The 17690-nt window shown below is 38.7% G+C and overlaps 1 protein-coding gene across 1 annotated transcript in view; it reads left to right on the forward strand.

The window, feature by feature from the left end:
* The window catches only part of nrxn2a (neurexin 2a), a 340805-nt gene that overhangs the window by 24935 nt on the left and 298180 nt on the right, over positions 1-17690 (forward strand). The window contains exons 3-4 of the mRNA XM_036588000.1: positions 7795-7824; positions 8067-8105. Coding sequence (XP_036443893.1) covers positions 7795-7824; positions 8067-8105 — 69 coding nt within the window. The remainder of the gene's footprint in view (positions 1-7794; positions 7825-8066; positions 8106-17690) is intronic.

Here is a 17690-nt window from a genome sequence, read left to right on the forward strand (position 1 = left end):
CATTTCAATGCAGACGTCCACTGCACGTCAGCCTGCACTCTGCGAACGACACCGCGCATTTGCATTCACACAAAATAAATGTTTACATGCTGCATATGCCTCTTTAAAAAGATACCCACACCTCCAGGCTAATATTTCTCCTCTCTTCCACAGTAGCTGCTCAGTCAGTCTGGCTCTTTTAATACTGCAGCTCACAGATCAGACTGGATCAAGGCTTTTCTGGATAAGCTGTAACTTGTGCTTTAATTGTTTCTAGCTTAATTAGCTTAAAGGGGTCCATATCTTACATTTTTCAGATTTATAGTTTTTCACAAAGTCCAGTTTTAACATCTTAATTCAGTTTCCCACAAATATTATCCAACTTCTTTATCCATTAGAATTAATCAGGCTGTTTTATTTGCTGTGTTTTTAAGACTAGACTGATGTACACTAAGACCCATGTATCAAACACAAGGCCCATGGGCCAGATAGGATTGTGTGGCAGGCCCGCCACATTTTAATTTTCTATTAATATTAGTCCGTTTCATAATGCGCTGCACTACAGTCACCAGCATGCACTGCAACATAATGTGCTCCGACTCCGCTACCCCAACAACAGTCTATGGGACAGCGGTTACACCTCAATTCTACACAATTCTGTGGAATTCCGCATCAATCATCAAATCACCAAAATGCATTTCAGCTGCATTTCAGCCAATATAAACACTCAATGTCAGATCAGCAGCTCAGAAACTGAGCCCAATATTAATGAACCTGCAGTAAAGAAAGGATGCCAGGTGTCTGGGTCAAGCAAATAGGTAGGATTAATAGACAATTGGTGAGAATGCCTCTATTTGTAATTTCTTTCTAATTAAATTCAGAATCCAAATTTATTACAAATGATAATTTCAGAATAACAATTTAAGTGAATCTTTGAACGTAGAATCTTTGAAATGTTTGCATGAATATCATAATTTCTTAGTATTTGATTGTCCCACCTTCGCTTTAATGACAACGTGCATGCAAGCTGACATGGATTCTATGAGTTTGTGCAAAAGCCGCTGATTAGTAGATCAAATCCACCTGAGAGTCGTCTGAACATGTTTCAATAAAATAAATAAGACTAAAAAAATTTTTGTACAAAGACCTTAACCTGGTGAATTTCACAAATGTTCCTCAAATCGAATAGTGACCTAGAAATCATGCAGTTTCTTCTTCATAACTTTTGCTTGTTTAGAATTCTGAAACTTTCTGTTAAGTCCTGATTTAAGAAGAAAGACAATGTTTTCAATGTGATCTCAGACTTTTGAACTCCACTGTATGTAAATGACCCCTCTTCTGATTGTCTGGCATGTGTTGTGGCTCATTCAGTCTAGGCTAAAACATTCCTTACATCGATAAGCTGAGAAAATTAGTTATTTTCTGTATCACCAAAAAAGCTCCTTGAAAACAAACTGTTTTGTTGCCTAGTTGGACTCTATGGACTGGGGAGTGACTGATAATGTTTTGAAACCTTACCATATACATACTACATCAAACTCACATTCAAGAAAGCAAGAAAAATACAGTTTCCCATGATATGGGCCTTTTAATACATTCAGGCTACTCAGTAGATCAATAGCTAAGACCAAAGTGGCTGGTCAGTGGCCGTGAATGAAAGGCAGCTAATGTTGAATTCTTTAATGGAACGCAGGGTGCTATTAAAACAGAGTTGAAGTATGAGACTGGATTCAATTAATATTTAATGATTATTTCTGGCTGTGTGCTTGTTCCTTTTAGTTAAGGCTGTTGAGCAAGAAATATGGTTGTAAACATAGCAGGGTAAATGCCTCCATTTCACAGTAGAGCAGCTCCACAACCTTTTCCGCTATGCTAGCCATTGTTTAAATATTTGTTAACAAGGAGTGTTGCTTTTTAATTCTCTAGTGATCATATGTTCCCTGGCTGTCTCTCGATGCAATTCATTTGTTGTGTTACTCCATTATGTTGCTGGATCTAAGTCATTTTGTGTTCATTGCTTGGGATTTGAGGGACTGCTGTGCTGTAAACTGTTAACCAAAACAGATATAATGTGAAGTTTTGCAGATGTGATCTTTGGAGCATCAGTTTTGGGCTCTGTTTGCTTGAATTTTGAGGGAGAACTCGAAATTGGGTAGAGCACAGTTTTAGAAAGGAGGGGGGAATCAGACTCTTTAAACAAATGCATAAGAGACACCTCTGAATATAGAATCATACATAAGTAAAGTAACTCCTTTTAACATCTTTGAAAGTGTGAGAATCCCATAAATGATGTACCAAAATGCCCTCCAGTACTTATAGCATTAAAAATAAAAAAAAATAACACTAACCATAGACAGGATGTTTCAGCTGGATCAAAACTTCAGTGCGACCTTGCTGAATTTAACACATGATCTCGCAGAAGGTTAGTTTCCTGAAATTGTACTGCCTACATGGGCTAAATCTTATTCTGTACTATGCAAACATCAGTAATCACCCTGTATTTATTTAAGGTCCAGCCCATTAAGTACATGTTATTCATTTTTCAGGAGACAGTTCTGAGAAGATTAGATATAACATAATCCATGTGCATATGGAAGGGGAAAACAGGAGTTTCCAAACCTGGAGTTACAAAGATAAAGAGAAAATGGAACTGTGGAAGACCTGGTGGACCACCAAAACTCTCACTGTCGGCTTTTATCTTGTAGAGATATGAGAAACTCAAACTCCACTCTTGCTTCAGATCTGAAAAGAAAATCCTGTTTCTGTCCATCCTTCCACTGTGAGAGGACAACTCAAAGCTATGAGTCTGAAAGGATGTGTAGGTGTGAAGAATCTGTTACTGAGAAAAGGAAACAGACAAAATAGAAGAAAATTGCAAATCAAACAAAGAAGCTGCCGGAGTCCAGACCTCAACATCAGTGAATGTGTTTAGGATTACTTGCACTCTGAGAAGCAGAAAATGCAACCAGCATCTGTGACTGAACTTTGGAGGTGTGGAAAAAACATCCCTGCAGATTTCTTAGAAAAACTGAAAGCAAGTCTCCCAAAAAGAACAGAAGCTGTAATAAAGGCGAAGAGTGGACACGATAAATACTGAAAAATGATATTATATTTAGTTATTGAGGCTTTCCTGAAATGTTCTACTTATTTTCGTGACACTAAAGAATAACTTAATGGCCATAACTGAAAATTAAATAAACGAAGGGTGGTCTTTGACTTTTGCGCAGTACTGTCTATTTTGTTATATATTCAAGATTTGACATTATTTTGAATATTATGGTCTTGTTAGAACAGTACAGAATATGTTGTCAGTGTGTTGATTCGAGGCTTACTAAGTGTTTGTGAATACAACTGGTTACATCCCTTTTACCCTCAGTGTGAAAATTGTGGGCTAATCTCTAAAAACACCTTTAGCTCTCAATCTTCCAACAGACATTCATTTGTTATTTTAATGGAATTGGGTACACTACAACCTTTCGCTATTATCTGTTCTTCAGCTGGGTTATCTCTCAAATAGCAAGCTTTAGTTGCAATGGAATGAAAGTGGCATTGCTGCTGATGGGACCTCAGTTATTTATTCTTTTTTATGAATATCTCAACCAGCGTTTTGCAGAGAGAAAACAATAATGCAGCAACCCTACACTGTAATCACAATTACTTGTTTTGGTAAAATCAAACGCATAGATAATGAGGGCTCATATCCACGCTGGTCACTCTAAATCTGGCATTTTTTCAGCCTCGTGGCCGTGAGGAGGTGCTGGTGGGATCTGAACATAATTTTCTTTTCAGTTTAGTATGGTTTCAAATGCATTATGACTCACCATGGGGAAAAAACACAGTTCGGTTAATGAGACGTAATCTGGGTTGCGTATGATTACTGCGGGTAATCATGTTCTGTGGAAGGTAGACGAAGCGCTAGACCATGTTCTCAACCTCAGCTGCCTCATTATGCTGCTACAAGGGCATACAGAAATGGAACCTTTCAGACCGCACCTTCTGTATCAGTGATCTTTGTCCTTTTACTTGTAATGACCATAGATTGGCACCAAAGTGAAAAGCTTGCAGTCTTATAAAACACTTCAGTGCCATAATGAGAGACGTTTTCTGATGCTGTTTGGTGCAGCAGCGGTCAGTTAACCCATATTTGATTTATAAAATACTTACAGGTCGATGAAATACATATAGGTTAAGAGGTTTTTTTCATAATTTCTTATTTTTTTATGAGCTAATGTAGCTACAGAGTTCTGATAACAGCTTGTCATCTATGCTTGTGAGTTTTACTGGAACAGAAGGTCTAGAGTTCAGTAAGCTCTAGTTTGCACTCGAGTGCCGTGTTCACAGACAACAGAAACCCGATCACATTTTCTGGCCATACCATGACATACAGTACTGTGCAAACTCTTTTGTTTAGTCAGTTTCCAATCAAAATGGCCATTAAGTACAACTTATTCATTTTTTAGTGTCGAAAAAGCAGGAAACATAAGTTTCACAAAATTACACAAAGGCCTCCGATGCTAAACATAATTCCAAATTTATCAGTATTTAAGTTGTTCATTCTTTACTTTTCTGCATCTACTGCCACTTTAACTCTTCCGATTTTAAAACTGAGTTACAGCTGTGTCCTCCCAACAAAAGCTGTTCCCAAAGGAGTCACTGACATTATGTTGCCCTTCAAACAGACACTAACATTCACACATTCAGCTACCCAAACACAACTTAATTGCCCTGCCAATTTCTTTCTCTTATGCATTTAAAATATCTATATTTAATACAACCCCATTTCCAAAAGTTCCAAGTTGGGATGCTGTGATAAATGTAAATAAAAACAAAATGCAACAAATCATTTAAACCCTATATTTCATTGAAAATGCTTCAAGACAACATATCAAATGTTGGAACTGAGAAATGTTATTGTTTTTTGAAAGTATATGCCCATTTTAATTTTGATGCCAGCAACACGTTCCAAAAAAGTTGGGATGGGGGCAACAGAAGGCTGGTAAAGTTGTGTAATGCTTAAAAAACACCTGGTGGTTTATTGACAACAGGTCAGTAACATGACTGGGTAAAATGAGCATCCCAGAGAGGCTGAGTCTTTCAAAGGTAAAGATGAGGAGGAGTTCACTCTGTGAAAGACTTCATGACCAAATAGTGGAACAACTCAAGAATAACGTCTCACAACAAAAAATAGCAAAAAACTTTTGCTTTTTTATCATCAAAGGTACATAATAACATTAGAAGATTCAGAGAATCTGGAGAAATCTCTGTATGCAAGGGACAAGGCCAAAAATCAGTATTTGCTGGCCATGATCTTTGGGCCCTCAGGCAGCACTGCATTAAAAACAAACATGATTCTGTAGTGGAAATCACTGCATGGGCTCAGAACACTTCTGAAAAACACTGTCTATGAAAATTTGTCGCTGCATCTGACGAATCAACATTTGAAATTCTTTTTGGAAATCATGTGCACTGTGTCCTCCAGGCTACTCAGCTTGTTATTAGTGCACTGTTCAAAAGCCAGTATTCGTGCAACTTGTTGGCATTAAATTCAAAATGGGCATATGTTTTTCAAAAACAATAAAATTTCTCAATTTTAACATTTGATTTGTTGTCGTATTATTAAGACCCAGAAAACATTGCACATACGGGCAAATGCTTTCTTGAAGAGGCACTTCAAAAGACTAGAAATACCCAGCCCAGCACTACTCCTACATGAATCATGCAGAGGGGTAATGCAGGAGTACACAACATACATGGAGGGTAGACACTTCTAACCACTAGTTAGACTTCTAAGCCCATCCTCCTCGGACACAATTACTCTAATAAACACAATTACTCTAAGAACAACAACAACAACAGCAACAACAGCAACAATAATTGTCCTTTTTAACCCGGGAGTGTGGTGCATCCTGAGAGCCATTTTACATGGCCACACCCCCATTGCTTCTCATGGCAGCATGGCAGAGAAGAGAAAATGGAACTCGAAATGGAATGACAACTGTGCGAGACCTGGTAGACCACCAAAATTATCACAGTGAGACAATCAGTACTTAAATCTTTCATCTTTGAGAGAGAGGAGAAAATCAAGCTTCAGATCTGAAAAAATCCACAGCTGTTTCTGTCCATCCTCCCACTGTGAGAAGACAACACGGTGTTAAGTATAGAGCTGTCAGGAAGCCATTACTGAGAAAAGGAAATAGACAACAAAGAAGAAAAATTGCGCCAGAAAACTGGAACTGGACATCTGAGATGAAGAGTAAGGTTTTATAGACTGATGCGTCTAAATTTGTAATTGTCAGTACTGGGATTGTGAGAAGCAGAAAATATAACAAACTTCTAAGACTGAACTTTGGAGATATGAAATATCCCTACAGATTTCTTTGAAGAACTGAAAGCAACTCTCCTAAAAAAAATAGATGGACACACTAAATACTGAAAATGTTGATGTTTTATTTTTCTGTTAAATATGTTTAACAAATATGTTTGGACTGGAAATTAAATAAAGCAAAGGGTGACGTTTTAATAGTACTGTTTTTCTGACAGAAACACTGTATCAGGGAGGTATCAGGGAGGGTCTCTGAGGTAGCTGAGCATCGTGCTTGATGATAGGTGGGCATGGAAGGAAGGAGAGGTGAAACATTATACTATTGATTCACATTATTTTTCTCCACCGGCTGGTGCATGATGACGTTTAGCCAAAAGACGTTTTAGAGTTTCGGCAAAAAGCATTACATTTTGATGGAAGATTATGGATGTGATGTAATGTGTGTTATGACGAATCATGGACATGAGCTAGCAAGGTAAAAAAAATCAATCTTTCAGTTCTGTTCAGACTGTTCTTCCTGTCACTCTGTGTTGTTAATCCTCTACTTTGTTTACTATCGTTATTAACAATAACAAGCTGGACTATGGCTGTTAACTGAAAAGCATGTCCTTGGTGGTTCGGATCACTTTCTTTGCTCATGAGAATTCAGATCCTCTTTTAATATTGACCTCAATATTGTTCATCCATGTATGGATTAGTGTTACAATTCCTCTGGTTGTTCATTTTGTATGGAGTACTTTTGTCCTGCTCAGTGTCATTAATCCCAGGAAACAACAACTGCACGATGATTACAGAATGCAAACTGCTGGATAATGGCTTGCGCTTTTTTTATTTATTTTTTTTTCTGGGTAATTGATGGTTATGTAGCTGCCAAGGAGCTGACATTATTACAGCACTGAATCAACTGCCAAGCTTTTGTGTGTTGGTGAGAAGCTCCAGTTTGTCTGGGCAGGTTACCCAGCGTGTCCTGCACCAGGCATCAAGTAGGCTGGGGTGGGGGATTTATCTCTGCTTTTTACGAGACATTCCCCCTACCACTTTTTGATCTCTCTTTGCTTTTTTTCTTTTATGAGACTGTGGCTTTCAAATGCAATATTTATGGTTGCCACTGCTATAGCATATAAAACGTATGAACGAAGGAATGCTGTCTGCCAAACACTAAATATGTGCTCCATTAGGAAAAAAAGCATTTACGCGTGCAAGTGCCCTTGGGTGCTTGTGCCGACTGAAATGCTTTTTTTTCCTTCTCCCCCCACCCCTCCTCACACCTCTTCTTACTCCTCTACCCCTGATGAAGTGTGTGTTTGTTTTCTTTACCTCCCTCCTCAGTTCTTTTTTTTTGGTTTTTTGATTCGGCATCCATGTTTGCCTCAGGATGTCTGTCACAAACTGCAGTCAAACGTTGTGACAATGCCTTTTGTTTTTTACTCCCGTGCCTTTTTTATGACCCTCTTTTTTCCTTTTTCTTCCTTTTTTCTGTTCTTTCCCTCAAGGTCTGGCGCACCTGATGTTAAAGAGCCAAGGTATGGGCCCACCCCTCCCTCCCTTCCCTCCTTTTCCTTTTTCTTTTCCTGCTCTGTCCCCTTTTTTTAACGCTCGATTCATTCCCTCCCCTAAGAAAAAAAAAAAGTCACCTGTTTTGCTTTTCGCCTTGTCTTTCCCTTTTCTCCCTCCCTCCCTGTGCCGTTGGTTCGGTGTCCTCTCATTCTCTGCTGTTTGTGTGTCCTTCATGTGCGTCCCACCCCTGTCCTGTCCACTGGCCCAGCCCCAGGACCTGCTCCACTGATGGCCACTGCAGCTGCAGGTAACGCTCTTATGATCTCCCTCTCATGCTGGTTTGGTCCTGCTGTGGGGCAGCCTCGTGCTGCCCAGAGAATGACCAGAGCATTGCCTCTGTTGTCATTCTAGTTGTTTGGCTTTCCGATATCTAATTTACTTTAAACGTGATAATAAGGTGCTCTATTTTACAATGTGATTGTTCAAATGTGATTTTTTTCTTCTTTTTTTTTTCTTTTGGCTAGCTTTTTTTGAAATGTCATTCTTGCTTGATTTTCCTTTGCCACAAATGGGAATACAAAAACACCACCACCACCACCAACAACAAAAGAAGATTGTTAAGCACATCCTGGGATTGTCTACTTTGAGTGTTTTTCAACCTGACATGATTTTGCAATCAATGATGTAACACTGCCTAAAAGCACAACTATTTTCCCCCAAGAGTTATTGCAAGAAAAGGCATCAAAACACTTGAGCGTGCCACATTTATTTAACAAATTTAGATTGATCATGCTTCCTGTCTAAAGCAATAACTGAATGCAGCTTGATTCGAGAGCTGCTAACTGACTTGTCAATCTTCATTACTTATAGTGATTACAGGACTACGTGAGATAAGCAGGGTTTCATAATTACATAATTAGTAATGACTGGCTTATAAAACCCATACAAGGGTGTGTGGCTTCATTAAGATGATAAATGATGTATTTAGATATCATATCTATAGCTGTGGAAGTAGTTTCTTAAAGTATGAAATTCGCACACTTTTCAGAAGAGTGAGGGCATTGAGGTTGATGAGATTACTTTTAAATGATGTTCTTCTCTCAGAATTCATTAAAACATTTTTCAGATTATGTGACTCATGTTAGGTAGATATTTAACTGCAACCAATAACCAGTACATGCAGTGAGGTAAAGAATTTTTTCTTGCACACACTTATCATTTTCTGTGATCCAAATGAGGGGAGTGTATCCAGAACATCAGCATACATTGATTCTCTGCCCACAAATATGTTTTTCCATAGCAACTGTGTGTAACATACCGTTCTGCCACAAATAATGCAACAGACAAATAGTGCAAACAACACTAATGATATACCATAATATTAGTGGCTGAGTCATGGATGTTTTAGTCTCAAATGAAAATGAAGAAAAAAAAACAAAAAAAAACATTAGACCGTTGATCATCTCTGCTGTCCATCTGAAGGGGTCCAATTTAGGCAGCGAACATAAATTTGTGGCCGGTCTTTTGGGGTTAGCCTTAGCCTAACATGGACACTGGAGCAATTGCCATGCTTTTGTTTCCTCTCGTACCGCCTAAAAGCTGCCTAACTCAGTCAGCTGCATTCGACAACAACACCGTCGGGGACTTGTGCATGAAACAAGCTGTGGACCAGCTGCTACTGAAACTTGAATGACTGTAATATTTTCCAAATTCCAGCAGTGTCTGACGGTTGGAGGCACAACTGTATGAGACAAATAACTTGAGAAATTTAACAAAGCCGAAGTTGGTTTCTTATTCGAATCTCCTGTTCCACCTTAAATAGTAAAGCAGTTTTGTTCAGCTGACTGTACAGCTTCAAGAATGTGACTGCTGCTCCATTTAAGGTGGAACAGAAAATCTGAAATAAAAGGCAGCCAAATAAGAAGCCAAGTTCAGCCTTATAGAAATTCTAGTGTTAGAAAGCCATATCAACAAATGTTTATCTATATATTGTTCAGCTTTCTTATTGCTGTCTAGCAACAGAAAATACAACCCCATTTCCAAAAACTGTTGGGACGCTGTGCAAAATGTAAGTAAAAACAAAATGCAATGATATGCATATCATTTAAACCCTGTATTTCATTGAAATAGTATAAAGACAACAAATAAAATGTTGAAATTTTGTTGTTTTTGAAAAATATATGCCCATTTTGAATTTGACGCAAACAACACGTTACAAAAAAGGTGGGATAAAGTTGTGTAATACTAAAAAAACACCTGATGGTTAATTGGCAACAGGTCAATAATGTGTTTGAGTATAAAAAGAGTATCTCAGAGAGGCTGAGTCTTTTAGAAGTAAAGATGAGGAGGAGTTCACCACTCTGTGAAAGACTGCACAGGCAAAGTGCAGCAATTCAAGAATAATAAAATAGCAAAGAACTTTCGCTTTTCATCATCTATAGTACAAAGTGTCATTGAAAGATTCAGAGAATCTGGAGAAATCTCTGTATGCAAGGGACAAGACCAAAAAACAGTATTTTCTGGCAATGATTTTTGAGCCCTCAGGTGGCACTGCATTAAAAACAAGCACAATTCTGTAGTGGCAATCACTGCATGGGCTCAGAAAAACTTCTGAATACCACTATCTGTGTAAACAGTTTGTAGCTGCACCAACAAATGCAAGTTAAAACTCTAAAATGCAAAGAAGAAAGCATATATAAACAGGATCCAGAAATGCCAGTGCCTTAAAATGGACGAATGAGGCGAAGTAGAAAAGTGTGCTGTGGTCCGACAAATCAACATTTGAAATTCTTTTTGGAAATCATGGAAACTGTGTTCTCTGGGCTAAAGACCACTCAGCCTGTTATCAGTGCACAGTTCAAAAGCCAGCATTCATGATGGTATAGGAGTGCATTAGTACACATGGCATGGGTGACGTGCACATCTGTAAAGGCATCTTTAATGCTAAACAATAGATTCATGTTTTGGCGACATATGCTGCCACCCAGACAACGTTTTTTTCAGGGAAGACCTTAATTATTTCAGCAAGACGATGCCAAACCACATTCTACATGTATTACAACAACATTGCTCCGTATTAAAAGAGTCCGGGTGCTAAACTGGCCTGCCTGCAGTCCAGATCTGTCACCCACTGATAACATTTTGCGCATTATGAAATGAAAAATATGGCAAATGAGACCCTGAACTGTTGAGCAGTTGAAATCCTATATGAAGCAAGAACAGGAAACCATTTCACTTTCAAAACTACAGCAATTGGTCCTTCTTAGTTCCCAAATGCTTACAGAGTTTTGTTAAAAGAAGAGGTGATGCAACACAGCAGTAAACATGCCCCTGTCCCAACTTTTTTGGAACGTATTGTTGGCATCAAATTCAAAATGGGCATATATTTTTCAAAAAACAATAAAATTTCTCTGTTTCAACATTTGATGATTTGATGTTGTCTTTGTACTACTTTCAATGAAATATAGAGTTTAAGTGATTTGCACATCATTGAATTTTGTTTTTATTTACATTTTTCACAGCGTCCCAACTTTTTTGGAAATGGGGTTATATTTCAGATTTACTGTGGTTATTAATAATGTTTTTCATTAAAGGTCTAAACATCCAAGAATAATAAACCATTTCTAACCTGCAAAAATATAGGTTTTCTAATGCACCTAAATATACACAGTGATACACTATATGGAAAAAAAAAGTATTGGGACACACCTCTTAATCATTGAATTCAGGTGTTCTATTCAGTCCCATTGCCACAGGTGTAATATCAAGCACCTAGCCATGCAGTCTGTCTTTACAAACATTTGTGAAAGAGTGAGTCATTCTAAAGAGCTCACTGAATTTGAGCGTGGGACTGTAAGTCAGTTTGTGAAACTTCTTCTCTCCTAGATATTCCACAATCAATTGTGAGTGGCACTGTTAAAGAATGGAAGCGTTTAGGAACCACAGCAACTCAACCACGAAGTGGTAGGCCAACGTAGAGTTACAGAATGGGCTCTCCGTGTGCTGAGGTGCATAGTACATGAAAGTCGCCAATGCTCTGCTGGTTCAATAACTGCAGAGTTCCAAATCTCCTCTGGCATTAACATCAGCAGAAAAACTGTGCACCAGAACCTTCATGGCATAGGATTCCATAGCTGAGCAGCTGCATGCAAGCCTTACATCACCAAGCACAATGCCAAGCATTGGATGGAGTGATGTAAAGCACGCCGCCACTGGACACTGCAGCAGCGGAAATGTGTTCTGTGGAGTGACGAATCACGCTTCTCTGTCTGGCAGTCTGATGGATGAGTCTGGGTTTTAGCTAATGTCAGGAGAACTTTAGCTGCCTGAAAGCATTATGCCAAATGTAAAGTTTAATGGAGGAGGGATAATGCTATGGGGTTGCTTTTGAGGGGTTGGCCTAGGACCCTTAGTTCCAGTGAAGGGAAATATTAATGCTTCAGCATGCCAAGACATTTTAGACAAACAGGTTTTCTAAAACTGGAACAGTTTGGGGAAGTCCATAAAGACATGGTTGGGTGAGTTTGGTGTAGAAGAACTTGACTGGCCCTCACAGAGCCCTGAGCTCAACTCTATCAAACAGCCTTGGGATGAACTAGAATGGAGATTGCGAGCCAGGCCCTCTCGTCCAACATCAGTGTCTGACCTAACAAATGCTTTTCTGGATGTAAAAATTCCGACCGACACACTCCAAAATCTTATAGAAAGCCTTTGCAGAGGAGTGGAAGCTGTTATATCTGCAAAAGGGGGAACAACTCCATATGAACGTCTATGGATTTAGAATGGGATGTCGTAAACACACCTGTAGGTATAATGTGTAGGTGTCCCAGTACTTTTGTCCATGTAGTGTATATACCAAAATTGTTAGAAATTTTAATTTTACGGTCATATTTAGCCATACCACCCACTAATAGTTGCAGCTAATCAGAATTAGGCAGGTTGGAAACCACATGCAAAAAAAAATATATGTATATATAAAATAATGACACTCCAAATGTTGTTATTCTGATGAAAACTGAGCTGTGTGCTACTATTTTCTTTAGCTTAGGATTTAAAGCAATGTTCTGTAAAGTTTATTCAGCCTAGCAACAGTAGCTTTGAACATTTTTGTGAGTGAAGGATGGACAGATTGATTGATCCCACGCTACCATTCAACATTGAAAATTATCATGATATGTAAGTCAGTATTTGGTTCATTAGGCTTACATCAAACGCTAAAGGCAAGACAACTCATAAAATTTAAATTTGCCCTCTTCTGTATGACTAGAATACATTTTAAAGTATTTAATGGGAAAACAGATTACTGAAAAAGTAACTTCCAAAAAAAAAAAATCAAGATTTATTTGACATAAAACATTGAAATATTAGCATTATCAGTCTGTGTTATGGTGGTACTGCCTAGAGGAAACTGACCTTGAAGCTGGTCTGTTCTTACCTTTAGGCATTGATCAAGCCTTTTAAAAGTAAATGGCAAGGTCCTGGGGTCTGCATTTAGCTGAGGCAAAGACGCTGTGGGTAATGGCCAGAGAGATGAAGGCATCAATTCTTGAGAAAGGAGAGGTGGTGTTAATTACTGTAGAATGAAGAAGGCTTCGACCCAATTCGTGATCAGTTTTGTTAATGATTCTAGGTTGGACTGAATGAAACGACATCATGTCATTTGAAAAGACACAAAACAAAAAACGCTTGTCCAAACGACATCCACAAAATCAAATCAAAAGTGAGTGCGAAAGCGACTTCCCAGCATGTCGGCTATGCTGCCAGGCTTTAGAGCAGAAAACACCATGTCTGTCTTGTGCTATTGCAGGAGACTAAGAGAAAGGGAAACGAATGCAGGCTGGAGCCACTTTAGACTGCTGAAGGGACTGGCTCATTTTTCTCAGCCTGGCCCCTGGCTGTGCTGCCAGATCAAACGCTGCTAGATTGATCAGTCTGAGAGAAACACAGGCTTATTTTTTCTTTTTTTTTGTACCTGTTCTGTGGTCTCCCTTTGAGTAAAAAAATGGAAGGATTTTTTTTAGGTGCCGTTTTTCCAATATATTGCTGCAGTGCCAGGATTTGGAGCTTGTTCAAGAAATCAGAAAAGGAAGTGAAGGAAACTGACCTTTTACAAGACAACTTTCAGTAAACACAAATCAAACCAGTAACAATGGACAGTTCTAGACAAATAATTGATTTGTTTTGATAGCACAAATCCATAGTTGTTTATTTCATTTCTTAAAATCTTCTTAAACACCCATGTCCATCTGGAGAATTTAGGCTACCATTCCTCACTCCTATAACTGTTTATGGATTGTTTTTCATGTAGTTACAGAATAATTAAACTTAGGATGCAATAAGCCTGGGCATCTAGCTGTGCGTATTTAGTCAAAATTGATTCATCCCTGAACCCAACCGAAGCACAAAGAAAAGGCTGATAATCATTAGGCAAATGATTATCATATATCATATGAGTTGGAATTTCTTCCTTGGTTAATTGAATGTGATTAGTGAAATTCATGTATTGCTCAGGGATGCGATTCCGTGTATGCTGGGATTATTCCATAGTACACTGGTTGAATTTAGCTCCCCCTCTACATTGAAAAGTAAAGCTAACCCTTTTAGTCATGAAGTGCTTTTTCAGTCTGTACAGCTAAATGTCAGTAATTTGGAAAATCTCTCATCTTTCTGAAGCCTGTGGCAGGCAGTGGTGCCAAGACCATTTACTTCATAGTAATCGTATTAATGTCAGGCAGTAGAGTTTTTTACTTACATTTACATTCATTTATTTATTTAGCAGAAGCTTTTATCCCGAGCCACTTAGAAAAGCTCCCAGATCGTGAGAAACATCACTCTTTTATATCAAAAGTTTGCTTGTATCAAAGAGTATTCTTTTATATAAAAAGCTCTTTTTTAGATATCAAAGTCCTGCATCCTTCAGCATTGTCAGGCTGCCTCTGCCTTTTGCTCTTACCATAACATAACATTGCAATTACAGCATGACAGGCTAATGTTGAACCCAGGTCGTCCTCATTGTTTTGCACTGCTCTCAGTTGCTAACCCTGACACAAATGTTTACAGCAGAGCAGACATCTAACAAATCATTAAATGATATGTCTGCTTCAGATAGCAAATTACAGAACTGCCAGTGCTGAAACGCTACTCAATTGCACAGTGCACTTAGCCTATCGCTGCCGACTTGGGCTTCATAAAGAGCCAACTCTTTTAGCATTCTCCATGGCTCCAGCTGAGGTAACGCTCTTTATTTTTTCATAAGACTTCCACCATTAGTGAGTGCAGAAAAGTATGAAGCGCTCTGAAAGATGCCAGCAATTATGTGCAGATGAACAATAGTTTACCGTCTCTGTGTGGACAGCTACAGAACACCTGTCCAATCAATGCATCTTCCCATCTGTCTGTGTAATTATTAACCTGTAAATGTAACGTGACTCCGTGTGATATCTATAGCTTCTCTCATTCTCTCTCTGTCTCTCTCTCTGTCTCTCTCTCTCTGTCTCTCTCCCTGTCTATGTGTTTATCTCTCTCTTTCTCTCTCTTGCTCTCTTTCCATCTCTCTTTCTCATAACAGGTGGATTAGAAGTGAAAAGCCAATGTTGTTGTTTTTTTCCTTTTTCTTGAAAAAGCGCTTGTTTACTGCAGGACCTGGCGGAGCCGTAAAGCCCCTTGAGTCCTAGTGTGAGAGTGACCTGTAGGGTGTGTGCACTGCTGAGGGAGCAGCTGCTGGAGCTGATAGGGAGGGCTAGTGAAGGGAAGCTGGCTAGCTACAATGTGTCCCTCGTTCAGCTGCATATGGAGCATGCTTTCTCTGCTTGGGAGGGAGCCACACACTTATTAATTCGAGTGAAGGAATTGGTTGGGAGAGGCAGAATATTGCAGGGAAAACCTTTGGTTCTTTCAGAGGTGCAGATGTTTATCCACTGTTATTGAGTATACGGGAAATTTTGGTAAAAATGAAATTATCGACAAGCATCTACTAAGATTGGGCCTCATTCACCAAGATATTCCTTCTTAAAACCCACTTACAGTATTTTCACAAAGATTCTGACGTTTATTCATTTAGGATTTGTTCTTAGGTAAGAACAGAATCTGTGCACACACCAGAGCACAAAGGTGTGAACAATTTAGGACCTTTCTCGAGAACAAATTTAAGAAAAAAAAAAAATTTAAACTTAAACTTAAAACAAAAAGATATTGGTGAATGAGGCACATTATCTTTCACATGTGTAACAGCTTAGATGGCAACTTCTGCAAATGAAAAACCTAATTGCACCTGGTTATTTCATTCATTTTGAGTGTTAGGATTACGTTAGGATAGGAACTATGCGTATGTATAAATACAGGTGAAATGCACCCAGCACACTTTTAAAACAAATTTAACCCCTTAACTGGCCTCCATTGTTATGGAAAACAAGGACAACAAAACCAAACATCAATGAAAACACACCATTAGAAATATTAGTGTGTTTTTAGAACACTTTCTTAAGGTTAAATAGTGGCTAACACCATCACCCCCCACACAGGCAAGAAAGCAGCTGTTATTCCAGTAATGCTATCACCTTGGCAGTGTTTACATGGCTGCATGCTGCCATTGGTCATGTACCTTCGCTGACTGCACCAAATCTGCTGTGAGGCAAAGAACTTTTTTTTCAGGGCAAACATATAAACATAAAAAAGCTAATTTTTCAGTAACTACATGGACTAAGGTAATCCTTTATTAGTCCCACATTGGGGGTAGCTTCACAGATGCATAGCATGCATACTGTAGTTAAAACAGTATGTAAGAGATGTTTGGACCTGCTCATGAGTCACGGCCATTGAAGGGGTTAAATACAATTTCTGAAACCAGGAGGTGGTATAAGACGCATTTTCGCATTTTAGCCAAATTTTGTTTGCGTGTAAATACATTGTCTGTCCGAACCATATTAGACAATCAAAACTCTTTAAATACATTACGTCGTAATGCACATGGTCTATAACCACAACCTTTTAAACAGCTGTCTTCTTGTATACATCAACTGATGAATTTCCTCTAAGTTTAAGAAAATTAACAACGGTGTACAGAATTGCAATATTTGAGGTAGTGACCACTTTTCACACAGAAAAGCTGGAAATGAGAAACATCAGCAGTTTGTTGTTGTGTTATGATCTGCAAATTGTGTGCCACATGACGATCAGCTTAAGACGATTAGTGTATTTGGTTACGTGTGGTCCCATGAAATGACTAGGTATATAGTATACAGGGACAAAGTCTGCCACTGAAAATGGCCTTCTCTTAGCAACACTACAAAACTCAACCCAGTTATGTCAGAGCTGCGCTATAGAAAGAGCTTCACAACTCTGAGTTCCTGTTTCAGTCATGCTGAGGTTAGATGTATGATCAAAGCTGCATTGTATGATGAGGTTTCCCCTAATTGTCCCCACGCACTTGGAGCTCCTGTGCATCGTTGAAGAGCTTAATGTGCTGAAACGTCTGCCAGATGAGCTTTCCACATCCCCTCCATTATTCGCCAGAGAAGAATTTAGCAATATTACAGGTCTACAGTAATGCTTGGGGCTTAATTTAGGGTAATGGCTCAAAATTGATTATATATTAAGCCCATTAAAAGTTATAGCAGATCAATATTCTGTGCTTTTCATTCACTAACTTCTTGAGTAAAGAGCTCTTTTTTCCCTCTTGACTGAATCTGTTCTCATGGGTTCATAGAATTTTAAGACATCAGAGTACTGTGATTTTAGACAGGGCAATTTTTTCCTTCTGTGCAAGATGACTGTTGGTTATACCCTTTAAGCTTTTGATTAAGACATAAAACATGTCCAATCAACTCTCGGTAATGTTTCCCGAGGCCTTGCAGACAGAATTCCTCTCATTTCCTGGCTCTTCTGCCTGCTAGGC

Source organism: Colossoma macropomum, unplaced genomic scaffold, assembly GCF_904425465.1.
Source record: "Colossoma macropomum unplaced genomic scaffold, Colossoma_macropomum, whole genome shotgun sequence".
NCBI classification, from domain to species: Eukaryota; Metazoa; Chordata; class Actinopteri; order Characiformes; family Serrasalmidae; genus Colossoma; species Colossoma macropomum.